This window comes from Stylophora pistillata, chromosome 4, assembly GCF_964205215.1.
Source record: "Stylophora pistillata chromosome 4, jaStyPist1.2, whole genome shotgun sequence".
Lineage (NCBI taxonomy): Eukaryota > Metazoa > Cnidaria > Anthozoa > Scleractinia > Pocilloporidae > Stylophora > Stylophora pistillata.
In genome coordinates, this window is record NC_142522.1 from 37,780,586 (window position 1) to 37,794,245 (window position 13,660).

The 13,660-nt window shown below is 41.0% G+C and overlaps 1 protein-coding gene across 2 annotated transcripts in view; it reads right to left on the reverse strand.

Moving 5' to 3' along the window:
- The window catches only part of LOC111319737 (uncharacterized), a 147,704-nt gene extending 139,833 nt beyond the window's left edge, over positions 1–7,871 (reverse strand). The window contains exons 1-3 of one of the 2 annotated variants that reach the window (XM_088756095.1): positions 7,440–7,871; positions 6,859–6,981; positions 2,028–2,420 (exon numbers count right to left, since the gene is read on the reverse strand). In XM_088756095.1, the coding sequence (XP_088612221.1) occupies positions 2,028–2,420; positions 6,859–6,981; positions 7,440–7,761 (838 nt within the window). In that variant the 5' untranslated portion in view covers positions 7,762–7,871. The remainder of the gene's footprint in view (positions 1–2,027; positions 2,421–6,858; positions 6,982–7,439) is intronic. The other variant, XM_088756096.1, reaches the window with a different exon arrangement.
- Positions 7,872–13,660: the final 5,789 nt, after the last annotated feature.

A 13,660-nucleotide genomic window follows, 5' to 3' on the forward strand; every position in this document is an offset into this window, starting at 1 on the left:
TGGGGACTCTACATTAGAACGGAAAATGTTATTTTGAAGTGTTGATATGTCCCAAAAGTGTTATTCAATAGAAGATTTTATTTAGAAATCGTAACTTTCAAAATTTTCAACTCAAAGCTACGCAATTTTTGGTAATTAAGTACAGAAAATAACAATTCAAGGAAGGTAAATCTGCCACACGCGTCTCATAAATGCAAGAAATATGTCAGTTTTTTGCTTCCGAATGCTTTTTTGGAGGGTTGATATCATTTTTGAGTGCTAATATCTCCTAAAAGTACTAAATATTTTATCTTCAAAAAACTTACATTTTCCTAGAATTTTCGAATTATTCTAACAAAAACCTACGCAATTTTTTAACCGTAAATTGTAGTAAAAAGCAATTCAAGGAGCTGAATTCAGGGTTTATTCTGGAGCGCAGCTTTGCGCAGTTTTCACAAATTGGAAAAAAATGCCCCATAAAATTTATGTTGCCGCGTCAAATGGGGCGCAAATAAAACAGAACCAAGGATTGGGAATAAAATGTTCGAATTTATTACTGAAAAGGTTAGGGAAGGAATCCTTTGACATACAACTTGATGAAAATTTCAATTGAAGCGCCTCCCTTGTCTAAATTTGATAGACATGAGGCCTGTCCGGTATGGTAAAAGAAAAAGAACAGGAGAGTAGAAAATCCATGATCTGAATTATGAGTCACAGAGACCTTTTCTTAAAACTTGTAGCCTAAAAAGAAACAAGCTATTTAACCTCATGTTCAGCACTTGTAAGTCTGTAAATGATAATTTAAATAAATGTTCGTTTTCTCATGGAACAGCTTGTACCAATAAGTTAGAATACCATTGGGGAACCCCCTTTCATGGACCTAGTTTGTTGAGAAAGGTCCCCTTACATATTTCGCTTCTAAGTAGAAAATTTACAATTCGCAGAATAAAGATTTAGACCGGGCTGTTCAAAGCCGGTTTAAAATCACCCAGGGTTTAGATGATCCAGGGTTAGTGTGAAGTTTGGTTTTATCAGATCTATAGGCTTTTAATAGAAAATTCAGTTAAAATCTTTTAATATTCAAGTTAATAATTGGATGCTCTCAAAAGGATGGAGAAAATTATCCCAAAATGGCCATTGAACCAAGGAAAAAAAAACCCAGACTAAAATTGAACCCTGGGTTAATGCTAATCCGCCTTTGAAGGCTTTGTTTTCGAAAAATTTCCGGGTCTTTATTGCCCTGTCATCTATTCATAGTTTTGGGGTAGAACATAAACCCAGTTGAAATAAACTATTTTTCTTCGTGTACAACTTGTGCCTGCGTGCTCTCTCATTTCCTCGAAGTAGCCTTTACATATTTTGAAAGATCGTTAACTCGGTTATTGTCAATCGTAATCTTACGAAATTCTAAGCAAAGGCACACGCTGAAACTTATCGTTATTTTTCGCCAACCGTTTTACGAAGCAATGGAGAGCCATAACTTCTTTACTTTTCTTAAATACTCAGATAAATCGAATTATTTGAAAACTTGGTGGTTAGACCATAGCAAGTTATACAGAAGTATTAAACTGTGACAGCTTTTTCTAGCGCGGTAGTTTTGACACACGCGTCGAGTGAATCATAATTAATTTCAACCCTGTTCGCACGTGTTTGGGATCGCCAAATTGTGTTTAAGTTAAAAACGGCTTACATCGTTTTTCTCAGGAATTAACTGGTATCTCAAGGAAAAAACTACATGGCATTCGTGTACTTACTAAAGGCTATCTATATGCAAAAGACGAGTGAATTCGATTGTTTCAGCTTTGCCGAAGATTGGCGATTTTGTTTGATTCTTGCACTGATCTGCTCTAAAAAGTCGTACATTTGAGAAGGGGTGTTAAGGGATATTTACACAATCACGCCAAACAACGAGATTATAGCGTGTTTTTAACAGCTAGGAAAGTTAATTTTAGATAGTTGAACAAAAAGAGATATTGCAAACAGAATTAAAGCACCAAAGCTTGAAGTTTAATAAAGAAAGAGAGTAAGTAATCTTGAAATAAACTTACCAATATTTTCCGATAGGTACTCTCTGCACGCCAGGTAATCTTTCTCCAAAATAGTCGTCTCTACACTTATCGACTCCACACCAAATTTCTCCTTGATATTGTCTGTCAGTAGGCATCTCGCTGCTGCAGCATTCAGACTACCAGAACGGTAATCTTCCCATAAGCTTTGAAGACTGTTCAAATCGGGGCACTTCAGTGTTATTCTCATTTTTTTCTCCCCCTCCTCTCCTGAGACTTGGACAACTTTAACGGGAGGCTGACCGTTCTGATGCACTTCCCTGATAGGTTTTTTGACGGAGTCTGCCTGCGATAGCTTACCAGACTCCATTTCTTGGGTCTCTTCCTCTTGACATGACCGCCTTGCAGCTTGCATGTGTTCTAAGTTGTCTTCATCTTAAACATTAAAATTGGAGATTAATTAAGGACAAGTTAATAATCAATTACTAAGTGGCTTAATTGTCAAATTCTCTGTGAAAACTGTGAAAAGCAAAACTTCAGTTTGAAATTGGGGCCATCTAATTCCCAATGCGACTGCTGCCGACTAGAAGTCTAAGACTAGCCTTCAGTGGGGGGACTAACTTGGGAACTTATTTAATTCAGCGCTCAAAAGATTCCGTGTTCGTGCCGAAGAATTTGAATACGTCTCATTAAGAGATTATAATCTCTTGGTCTTAAGTCGTAACTTGTTGTGGACTTCAGAACAGCGTCTTCCAGAAATAATCCACCAGCACTAGAACACTTTCCCCAGTGGGGAGTGGCCCTAACAAAGCTGGGCTTACATTTTGTCATGGAGCAGTCAGCGGAAAAACCCGAGACAGTGGCTCTGGTGGCCCACATTCTCCTACAACCAGGCAGCCAAGACAGGTCTTGCACGTTCTTTCCATGTCACTATCCATCTTTGGCCTTCAAACTTTGCTTCGTAATCTAGTCTTCGTCTTGTCTACCCTGATACCCTGATGACCCTCATGAGCAATCTTGGTCGGTTGCTCGGTCACGTAGGCTTTGGGGATAAATATGCTTGCGCCACAAAGCAAGAGCTCTCCATAAACGCACAGTTCATCCTTGACATGCCAATAAGAAACTGCAGCTTTGCTTTGGTTCCAGTTCCCAGACCTCAAGTAATCGTTCACCACGCTCTCTTCCTCGTCATCATAAGAGGCTTGTTCGATTTTTTTAAGCTGAAAGCGCCACTGGTACACTGTTGTCCACAACTACTCTAACAAAGTCGACCTCTTCGCCCACGTCCAAGTGCTTGTCAGAATTCAACTTCAACACTACGTTTGCGCTGTTTGCCGTAACCAAAAAGTAAACAACTATGAAGTCATACGACTGTAGGCGCAAAACCCATCTTTCTATTCGCGCACATGGCTTTGAAGTGGCTAAATAAATGCGTTCTGGGGGCTTGTCGTCGTTTTCCTACTCAAAGTTCCTTTCGAAAACGTAAAGGCTGAACCCCTCGCATACCCACACTAATGCCGCATCTTCCTTTTCTGTTTGGCTGTACCGCTTTTCAACGTCAGTTAAGCTTCTCGATGCATATGTCACAACTCTCCAAACTCCTCCCTGCTGCCGAGCAAGAAGTGCTCTGAGACAAACAGATGTTACTGATGTCACGACTGGCATCAACTTTGCAGAGTACTAGACGAGACCCATAAACGATCGTACTTCACTTGCGTCCTTAAGAGTCCTCGTGTATCTGATAGCCGCAATCTTGGATTTACGCCGTTGCCTGTCAACTCATGACCAAATAAAGTAAATTTTGATGGTCCTAACAACGCAAAAAAACGTTTTTCATATTCCTCGACGCCACGTCCATAAACAATTACATCACCTACATTCATATGATGCACAATCCTCGCAGTAGAGAGCGCCATTTATACCATAGCGAAAATCAGACCTGAAAAAAATCAGGCCTGTACGGGATTCGAACCACTGACCTCTGCGATACTAGCGCAGCGCTCTACTAATTGGGCTAACAAGCCAACTGGGAGCAGGCCGTTAAGTTGATTCGTAATAAACCCGTGAAGATAAAATCAGATACAACGAATATATGAAGTTCATATATTTTGAACTGCGGTTGTAAATACATATGATGCACGATCCTCGCAGTAGAGAAGACAACCGCAGTTCAAAATATATGAGCTTCATATATTCCTTGTACCTGATTTTATCTTCACGGGTTTATTACGAATCAACTTAACGGCCTGCTCCCAGTTGGCTTGTTAGCTCAATTGGTAGAGCGATGCACCAGTATCGCAGAGGTCAGTGGTTCGAATCCTGTACAGGCCTGATTTTTTTCAGGTCTGATTTTCGCTATGGCATAAATGGCGCTCTCTACTGCGAGTATCGTGCATCATATGTATCTACAACCGCAGTTCAAAATATATGAACTTCATATATTCGTTGTATCTGATCACCTACATTGTTCGCAACTCCAGCACAACCTCATAACACGTCTCTAATGATTTTCCAGTATTTCTTTGGTGCTGAGGTCAATCTCAACATCAAACGTTTGTAAAGATAACGCCTACGGTCCGTGACAAAGGTAGTGACATAGCGGCTTTCTTCAGAGTAGAATCTGGTGAAAACCCCAATTTATGTCTATTTTGCTGGACATGATTCTACCGTTCAAGTCGCGTAATAGCTCTTCGACAGTCGGAATTGGGCGCTGCTCTCGGATGGCTGCCTCATTCGCAATGCGCACATCCACACTGAACCTTACGTTACCATCGCTACTAGAGGTGAGATCCACCCTGACGATCCATCTGGTACTTCCTCCGTAAAAGTTCGTCAAATTTTGTATCCACCTTCTCTCACAGTCCAAATGGTATCCTGTAAACTGGTTGCTCTACTTACTTTACCGACTCATCAACATGCAGATTAAGCTGGTAACCCCTTGAAAAGACGAACACCAGTGAACAAGTGGTTGTATTTCTCTCTGATGTCACCATTTAACGGAACGGATTGTTTGCATGAAAAAGGACCAATGTGCAGCAAACTTAACAGCAGTCTCTCGGCCCAACAGAGTTCGACCACCGCCTTCAACTACGAGAAAGTCAGCCCTGATTCCACTATCCATTCCAGCGAGCGTAACATCAGTTGGAAGCGTTAACAAGCTTGGTAAAGGCTCAGTAACACCATGTGCAAAAAGTTACTGAGTCAAATTGGCTGACTATCCGCCAAATAAAAGCACTTGACAAACAGAAAAAAATGTTTTGGATTGACGACTCATTGAGAACTTTGAAAAACCTCCCGCTGAAAATAATGTCTTTTTTTCACAGTGGTGAAAAAAGAAAAAAAAAAAAGAAAAAACAGCTGAGAGTCTTTCCAACTCAGTGAAGTGTCGCGAGCGTATGACCATGGAGTTTCTTTTCCATATACACGGCTGAAACTAATCGAGCATTTGATCTTTCCCAGGGTCTTTTTTTTGAAATTCGGAATACTTTTAAACAGACCTATTAATTGAAGGAGAAACTGTTGGTAGGTACTCTGATTTGCCAAAGTTTATCTAATCTCATTTGTCTTCTAAACTTAACAGTGATCCGGCCTTGCGTTTAACCTTAGCTGTATTAGAGGAAGGTTTGCCTGAGTTGGCTAGTTCTATGGTCGATATTGAACATAATGGTCGTGACCTAAATTGTCAATATTTTGCTTGTGGCTCCGGAAATTGCACAGGAAGTAATATTTGTTTAGTGGAGCATTTTGCTTCGCTTAGATTCTGTTTCTCTAGCACTTAATTTACCGGGCCTGCTCAACAATCAGCCCTTGCTTTAATAACATGTCCAAATGCCACATGTAAACAGGTAGTATCAATAGACCCTTTAGATAGATGTTTTGATAACGAAGTAAGTCTTCTGTGCTCTAAGAAAGTTTTAGAAACAATTACTAGCTTCAATGGTAGAGGTTTCGCCTGGAATCCAGAGATAAAAATATCATTTCTATGTTCCATCTAACTCTCCGAATATCAAAGTGCCTCTTTCCCAAACCTATCGCGTATGCAATCACTTGGACAAACCAAGAGGTATTTTCTCGTAATGTAAGTACCAGAAGTTCAATTTAAGGTAAACAGTGTCATATTTTCAAATTGATCGACCATTTTCGTTTCCTTTTAGTTTTAGGTCTGTTCGTGAGTTTAGTCGAACGACGCTGCTATCAGCTGCAAGATGAATGATCATTCCGTTTGTTCGCCTTTGTTTGTTGTGTGCTACAAGACCACACATATATATTTATACCTTTATAGTAATGTGTACTCGACCGTTGTAATGGGTCTTTATTCTCGCACGACATTCATCATCGTTAATTATGCGCAATTTGGGTTTGTCCGTGACCTTGATTATAGTCCTCCACGGGAAGTTTTGTTTCGGTTTTAGTTCTCGAAGATTGCTTGTATTTTAAGTACTTTGTTGTCCGTTTCGAATTTTTGTGAGATTGTTTTGATTAGCGTTCTAAAAGTATGTTTACTCAACCAAAGTCAGATTTCCGTAAGCCCAAACATGTCTACTAATAGGGTATTCAAGAGCATGTACTTAGGGCTGAATTAGAGAGAGAGAGACAGAGATAGACACAGCAGAGACAGAGTCTCAGAGAGTGAATTGAAATTGTTGAGCGGACTCCTGGTGCCTCGCGTTTGCTCGTGGTGTGCGGGCCAGTTGACGCCAATAGTTCAAACCTTCGATTGCTGTTGTATTTGGTTCTTTTCTTTCTTTCTTTCTTTCTTTATTTATTTTTTATTTATTTATTTATTTATTTTATTTTAATTTTTTTTCATTATTTTACTGACACTATGTTTCAGGTTTGAATCGAAGTAAAAATCCAATATATGATGACTTACAATTTAGTCCACTGGCTCCGGATCCAACTTTTTCAGCGGCAGGAATGTCAGGTGTAAAAGCCGTCTCGGTCTGAACCTGGGACAAATATTCTCCTTTATTTGTTGATAATTGTTGATTCTCGTCTGTTGAATGGTAGCATAGAATCGTTATTAGTTTTACGTGCTAATCGACTAACGTGACAGGGGATTTCTAGCCCGTCCCAGTTCTGACTTTAGCGGTCGTATAACGCTTTGTCTACCAACCAAAGAGCTTATTGGCGAGTAACACGTCCACATGCGGCAAACATACCAAGGCATCCTCTAGAGGGTCCTAATTCAGTTATCGATCAAATCTTTTTACAATTAATATTTATTTTTTAATCTCCTCAAATTGATCAGATCCTAACAGCACATGTACACACACCTCGCCTACGAGTTCACTGTGGCTCAAATAGTACGCATCTGTTTAAAAATTGATTTTTTTAAAAAAGCAAGCAGCTACCGTGTACAATTCCAAGTCTTTGGAAAAACTGCCGATCAGTACACATACCAGCAGCTGTTTCTTTCCTTGCTTTATTAGATAGCTTCAATGATCAACTTACGAGCAACGAGAAAATTTTTGCACGCCAAGTAATCCTCTTCCAAAATTGTTGTTTTCAAGCTGACAGATGTCACATTATATCTTCTCTTCATGTCATCTGTCAAAAAGTAACTCTCAGCAGTTGTATTAAGACAACCGGAGGTGTATTCCTCCCATAGGCACTGAAGAACTTTCAATGTACGACACTCCACTGTTATTTTTAAACTTCCATCCTCTGCCGCTTTTACATTTAATCCAAGTGACTGAAGATGATAATAAAGGCCATGGGTTGTGTCCTTGCCTTCCATATTTGAACGAAACTGTTCGCGCACCTCGGACATCATCTGCCGCTCTGTTTCGTCTTCTTTCGAAAGATCTTCCCTTCGAGGGTTCGAATACTTTGTATCAGTTATTTTCAAAACAAGGCATAGCAAACCTAAAAGACAGGATCAAAATTGTCCAGATTCGAGATGAAAAAGTCATTTTATCGAATTGAGCTTCAATTTCAGTAGAATTACGGCATAAGAGCTAATCTAAGGTTAGAATATAGTTAGAATTCTAGAATCGTATTTAAATAGAATCAAAGAGGATGAAGATTGTTGTAAAGTAGAGACAACGTTTCTTTCGCTAATGTCCTAATTTCTATATCACAGTGTTACACGAAAATGAATAAATAAACCATATATACAGTAAACGCAAAGGACGTACACGCAACTATTTAAATTATGCAGACATCATTAGGATAGTTCTTTTTATCTCAATCACACGGAGTATGTATATGGTATATAAAATTCATCCCTCCTTTCAAAGATCTAGTCTGACCAGTGGACGACGGACTCGTCTTTAGAACGGTAAAGAGTTCAGGTTCAGGCCCCGTTTCTACATCAGACGCTGGACTCGAACGTGTTTCAGTATTGGCTTCGCCATGGGACGTGTTCTCTCCTGCTTCTGGAGCAACTGGGCAAAGAGGTTGTAACAATTTGGCTTGGCCCTTAGGTGCAAGGTGCTTGGTGCTTCTATAGTCTCACTACCATCAGGATACTGCACATGGGCGTGGTGACGGTTTTCCTGGAGCAATACCACTTCATCAACCAAAGGTTCCGCCTCGTTGGCGTGAACTTGACGTTTCAGGTGGACGAGTTCAGATGTAGCTAGCTAATTGGAAATGGAGGCACCAGAGGAAAATCGTCGAGAGATACCAAAAAAGCGCTCGTGTGGTGTTTCATTGGTAGCTGTACATAACAGGGAAAGGATAGAATGCAGAACGTCGAGAGAAACCTTGCCAATTCTTAGATGCCAGGTTCTTGGATTTCAGGCTCATCGTGATTTCCTACCATAATACTCCATTGCACCTTTCTGCTTGGCCATTTCCTTCGGGGTTATAGCTCATGTTCCTACTTGTGGCAACCCATTTTGTTGTTAAGAGGTCTCGGAACTCTTTGCTCATGAAGGATGCCTCTCAATCAGAATGGACATACGCTAGCATTCCGACGAGTGAGAAAAGTGAATTCAGCCACTTAATAATCATGCTTCTCGACGCATCGGATAGGGAAAGACAAACGGAAACCTAGAGTACTGGTCGACCACCATGAGGAAATACTTGTTTCTGTCGTTGGTCGGTAGTGGGCCTTTGAAATCGATGTTGATCCTCTCAAATGGCTGGGTGGCCTTGATAAGGGGAATATTCTCTAGGCGGTAGAACTGAGGTTTGCATTCACAACAAACAAGGCACTTCTTTGTAATCTTCTTTATCTTTTCTAGGGAGAAGGTTAAGCTCTTGTTTCGTACAAAATGGTTTGATTTTGTGATCCCCGGATGGCAGAGGGACTCGTGAATCGCATAAACTGAGTCCTCAGTTGCGGTGGCGCACGCAGTAGTAGCGCATCTGGCTCTGGACATGACATCTGGTGCGACTTTGTCACTTAAGGGCGATAAATTATGTCAAGGCTGTAGCAAGAGAGTTCAAGTCTCCAGCTTAGGAATTTTGTTTTCTTTATCCTTCCTTTGTGACGTTTGTCGAACACGTGGGATACTGACTTCTGATCAGTCTTGAGAATTAAGTGTCTTCCAGTATCTTACGACCTCAATTATTGCCTGTGCTTCTTTCTCTACGGATGCATGCTTAAGCTTACTACCTTGAAGGGTTCGTGAGAAGAAAGCTACAGGTCTACCATTTTACTAGTGCTACGTCTGAGGCATCCGTTTCTTCCTCAAAGGGAATGGTCTCGTAAATTGCGGTGATAACGGCTTCCTCTGCCGTCTTCTTTAAACTTTCAAATGCCCCACCAGCTGGCTGTGACAGAGGGGATGATCTGTATTCAGCAAGTGGTTTGACTCGATCTGACTTGTCAGTGTTGTAACAGATGTTCTTATACTCAGCAGCCTCAAGGAAACGTTTCAAGTTCGTGTTCCTCTTGGTGTTTACCACAAACAGTTACATTGTCAAGGTACGGAAAAACTGCCTCAAGATTATTCTCTGCAGCAAACTTCATCATCTCTCTCTGGAGACAAGCCACACCGTTAGTGACGCCAAATGGCAAGCGAGTAAAGTGATACAAGTCGTGCCGAGTTTCCAAGGCTGTGTACAGCTTGTCTTCATCCTTAATTGGTACTTGATGATACGCACTTTGGAGATCAATGGTGCTTAAAACTCGGTACTGGGCGATCTTATTGAACATATCGCTAATTCTCGGCAAATGAAAAGTGTCGGGTAGAGTAAACCTATTAATGGTCTGCGAATAGTCATTTGCCAACTTCTTTTGGTGATTTCCATCCTTAGTTACCACGGCCCGTGCTTGCCATGAGAGTGACGTTGTTCTATTATACCTTCCCAGAGTAATCTCTTCACCTCTGCGTCAATAAAGGTGAAATCTTCTTGGCTGCAAAGTCGAGACTTAAGTGGCAATTGGATGGCAATCCGCAGTCAGGTTTCCAAATGGCTCAGGAGGTTCAACACTAAGTTCACTAAAACCACAGACAGACAGGGGTGGTTTAGTGCCTCCATGATGAAACACGACGCTTGAGCGCCGAGACTGGAAGTCAAGACCCGCTGTGAAGTCAGCACAGAGGCCAGGTAGGACAAGTAGCTTGAAACCGTCGTAATTGCGTCCTTGATAGGAAAGATTAGGTGAACATGTTCCTTTGACCTTAACAACGATAGATGCAGAAGTAGCCATGGATACCGTACCAAATGAAGGATAAATTGTCAGGGCTACTTTGTCCACTAGATTTGGATGTATAAAACTTTCACTGTAACTACTGTCTAAAAGGGCTTCAAATTGAAATCCTTCAATTTCAGTAGTTCTTGATGACTTTGAAAGAGAGGCTGGAGTGCTTGAAGAGACCGTGGCGAGTGTCGGAGACAGGCTGCAGACTTTATTCTTACTAACAGTCCTTCTACGGAAAGCACTCGCGAAGTGACCTCTCTTATGACATTTTGAGCAAAGTGCATCGCGAGCTGGACACTTAGAGCGAGGATGATTATCGTTTCCACAGAGGCAGCAAGTAGAGCCTTTAGTCCCTATTGCTGATAAGGTGTTGGGATCTGGTTCTTGTTCCGATGTGTGAGCAGTTGTTAGTGGAACTGCAGCGTTTACAGATGAGGAAGGTACGACGTACGATTCAGAACTTCACACGGCTGTTTCAAGAGTCCAAGCCTGATCAAACATGGTTTTTAAATTGAGTGTATTATTCTCCAATGATTTTTGCTGGATTGAAGGGGACTGTAAACCAGTGATGAAGGTGGCCATTATACTTTTTCGCGATACTGTATAGCTGCTACACTTTGGAAGTTACATTCCTAGCTGAACGTCTTTAGAACTTTCAACGAGTATTTCGTGAGGCTGTTGGTGTCGTGTAACAAGGATAGCGCCTCTGATTGCTCAGTTAACTCTACCTTGCTACGTTGTCTTAAAATAGCTTCTACGTTTTCCCCGACGAGTATGGTGGGCGCGACAAAATAGTTGGAAGACCTTTAAGACTATATGACAAGATATACAGGTTATGCTACGTAATATTTGTGCAAAGTCCTTCCCTCAAAGCTCTGTGGTTCGCCCAGCAAAGTAGCCATAAGAGTCTACTAGGAAGAGGGCCTCAACGAGATTTACAAGGAAGACTACAACGATATATCCCCTTCCAGCCCTCTAACGGAGTCAAGAGTTCAAATTTGTGGCAAATAAACAATAAAACTGTTGACTGGAGTATCAACCACATGGAAAAGAATCAAGCAGGAAGAATAATAGAACTAGTATTAATCAAAGCTCAATGAGTAACGTTAAATTATCACTCAGGTGTTATCTCGTCGATTAAAAATTAGAAATAGCATTTCGAAGCTGGGATCGTCTTGTATTGTCCTGTTGCAAGTTTACCTAAAAAGAACCTTTGGAAAGATTTATCAGTAAGATTTTAACAAAAGTTTAAAACCTGTCTTTTGAGCCTGTGAGGAGGCTCTCGTATCTGGGTTGGCCTCACGACCCCTTTTGGACACAACCGCCTATCACACCATCGACAAGCGCTTGAGGAAAAAGGCACTGAAAACCTTGTGCTCTTTCATCGAGTACAAAGAGGAATATCGAAGGATATCGGGGCAAATTAAAAGAGCAGCTATGAGTATTCTTCAAAGGGCGTAACTACCGCTACAGCCTGACATAAGGAAGGAAATGCAAGACGCGCTTACACTTATTTAGGAGGAACGGTCAATCAAGGCTCTCTCAGGAGGCAAAGAGAACACCAAAGCAGTAATGAATACGGAGACCTACTAAGCCAAGACGCCTTCATTCGTTGAGAATGGACTGTGCCGAGTCATAAAGAAAGATCTGAAAAAGCGTGTCTCTCGAACCTTGAAGGGTATTGGATAACTACTAGAAGACAATCAAAACGAGATCAGACTTTGACACAAACATTCCCCAGAGTCTACAGTTTGCCAAAGGTCCACATTCTGTCATCTGTGATTACCTCTGGTATGATTAATCAGATATTTGGCTGTTATCTTCCCCCTGTGACTAACACAGCCTTTCTCGTATTGGCCATCAACAGCAAAACAATCTTAGACAACAACATCTTGGAAATCTTCGTTAGTCCTGTGTCATAACTTTCCTATCGACGCCACTGTAAAAGGTGCTTAATAGGAACAGGAGAACGACTTAGGCCTATCCGACTGCACGGCGCTTATACCTTTTCACATTCCTGACTTTCTAAATTTCAGTGCGACGGATCTATTCACGAACTAAGAGAAAGCTCAGCCATAAAAGTCCGCTTTCCACTGTAACATCCATAAGTACAGTTCCCAAAAAACAAGCAATAACTACATCATCCTACAGGCCCAGGATCTGAAAACGCTACATATACAATCCATCGTGGATCAAAGGAACGTCGATAGCTAATTACAGTATCTGAACAACTGAAAGCTTTTTTTTTTCACTGTAAAAGAGACACAGAGCAATAAGAAACTCGCCCTCTTAAGAGAATGAGGCGGTCATCTCACCACTGGCGTATTCAGGAGGCGTACCTAAGCAAACCAGTACTTGGCGTAGAGTAAACATCATCCATAATATGTTAAACGCGATATTGTTCTTTAAGGTGGATATCTGCTCAAACAACTTCGTGGCAGCCTACAAGGCTTACGCTCTGTTTTCAAGTCAAAGAGTATCCTTTGATCACATTTGGGATGGCCAGGAGATGTAGTTGGCCCATTAAACAAGACAGCTAGGCTTACAGGGTTCCATGGGACTGCGGAAAGGATGATATCGGAAGACTGGCAAACCTTTGATGCATTACGAAACATTCGACATGGAGGCACACCTTCACTGTTTCGGAGCACACCCAGAACTTCGGACACCGCTTCGAAACAAGGTAAATTTTATCGAATGTGATTCCCATTTTCACACGCACTAGTAGAGGTCGCGAATCACACGAGACTTCACTCTCACAACACCAATGTCAAGAGTGGATAAACTTGAGATTTGAGAGGTATGGATGCCCACGATTAAGAAATACAACAATCGGATAGTTTTAGGACATGAGGGAAAACATTATCGAAGAAACCTTTTTGTCATCACATTTTATCACGATGAATAGCTAAAACCTTTTCCTACGATTTTGTATATAATAACACTAAGGTTCGTTTTGTTATATAAGCATAACTGACATAGTTTCAATTACAAAAAAAATAATTTCATTGTTATTTTATATTGTATTATTTTGTACTGCATTACTGTATGTTGTATACTTTACTTACCTTTTAGC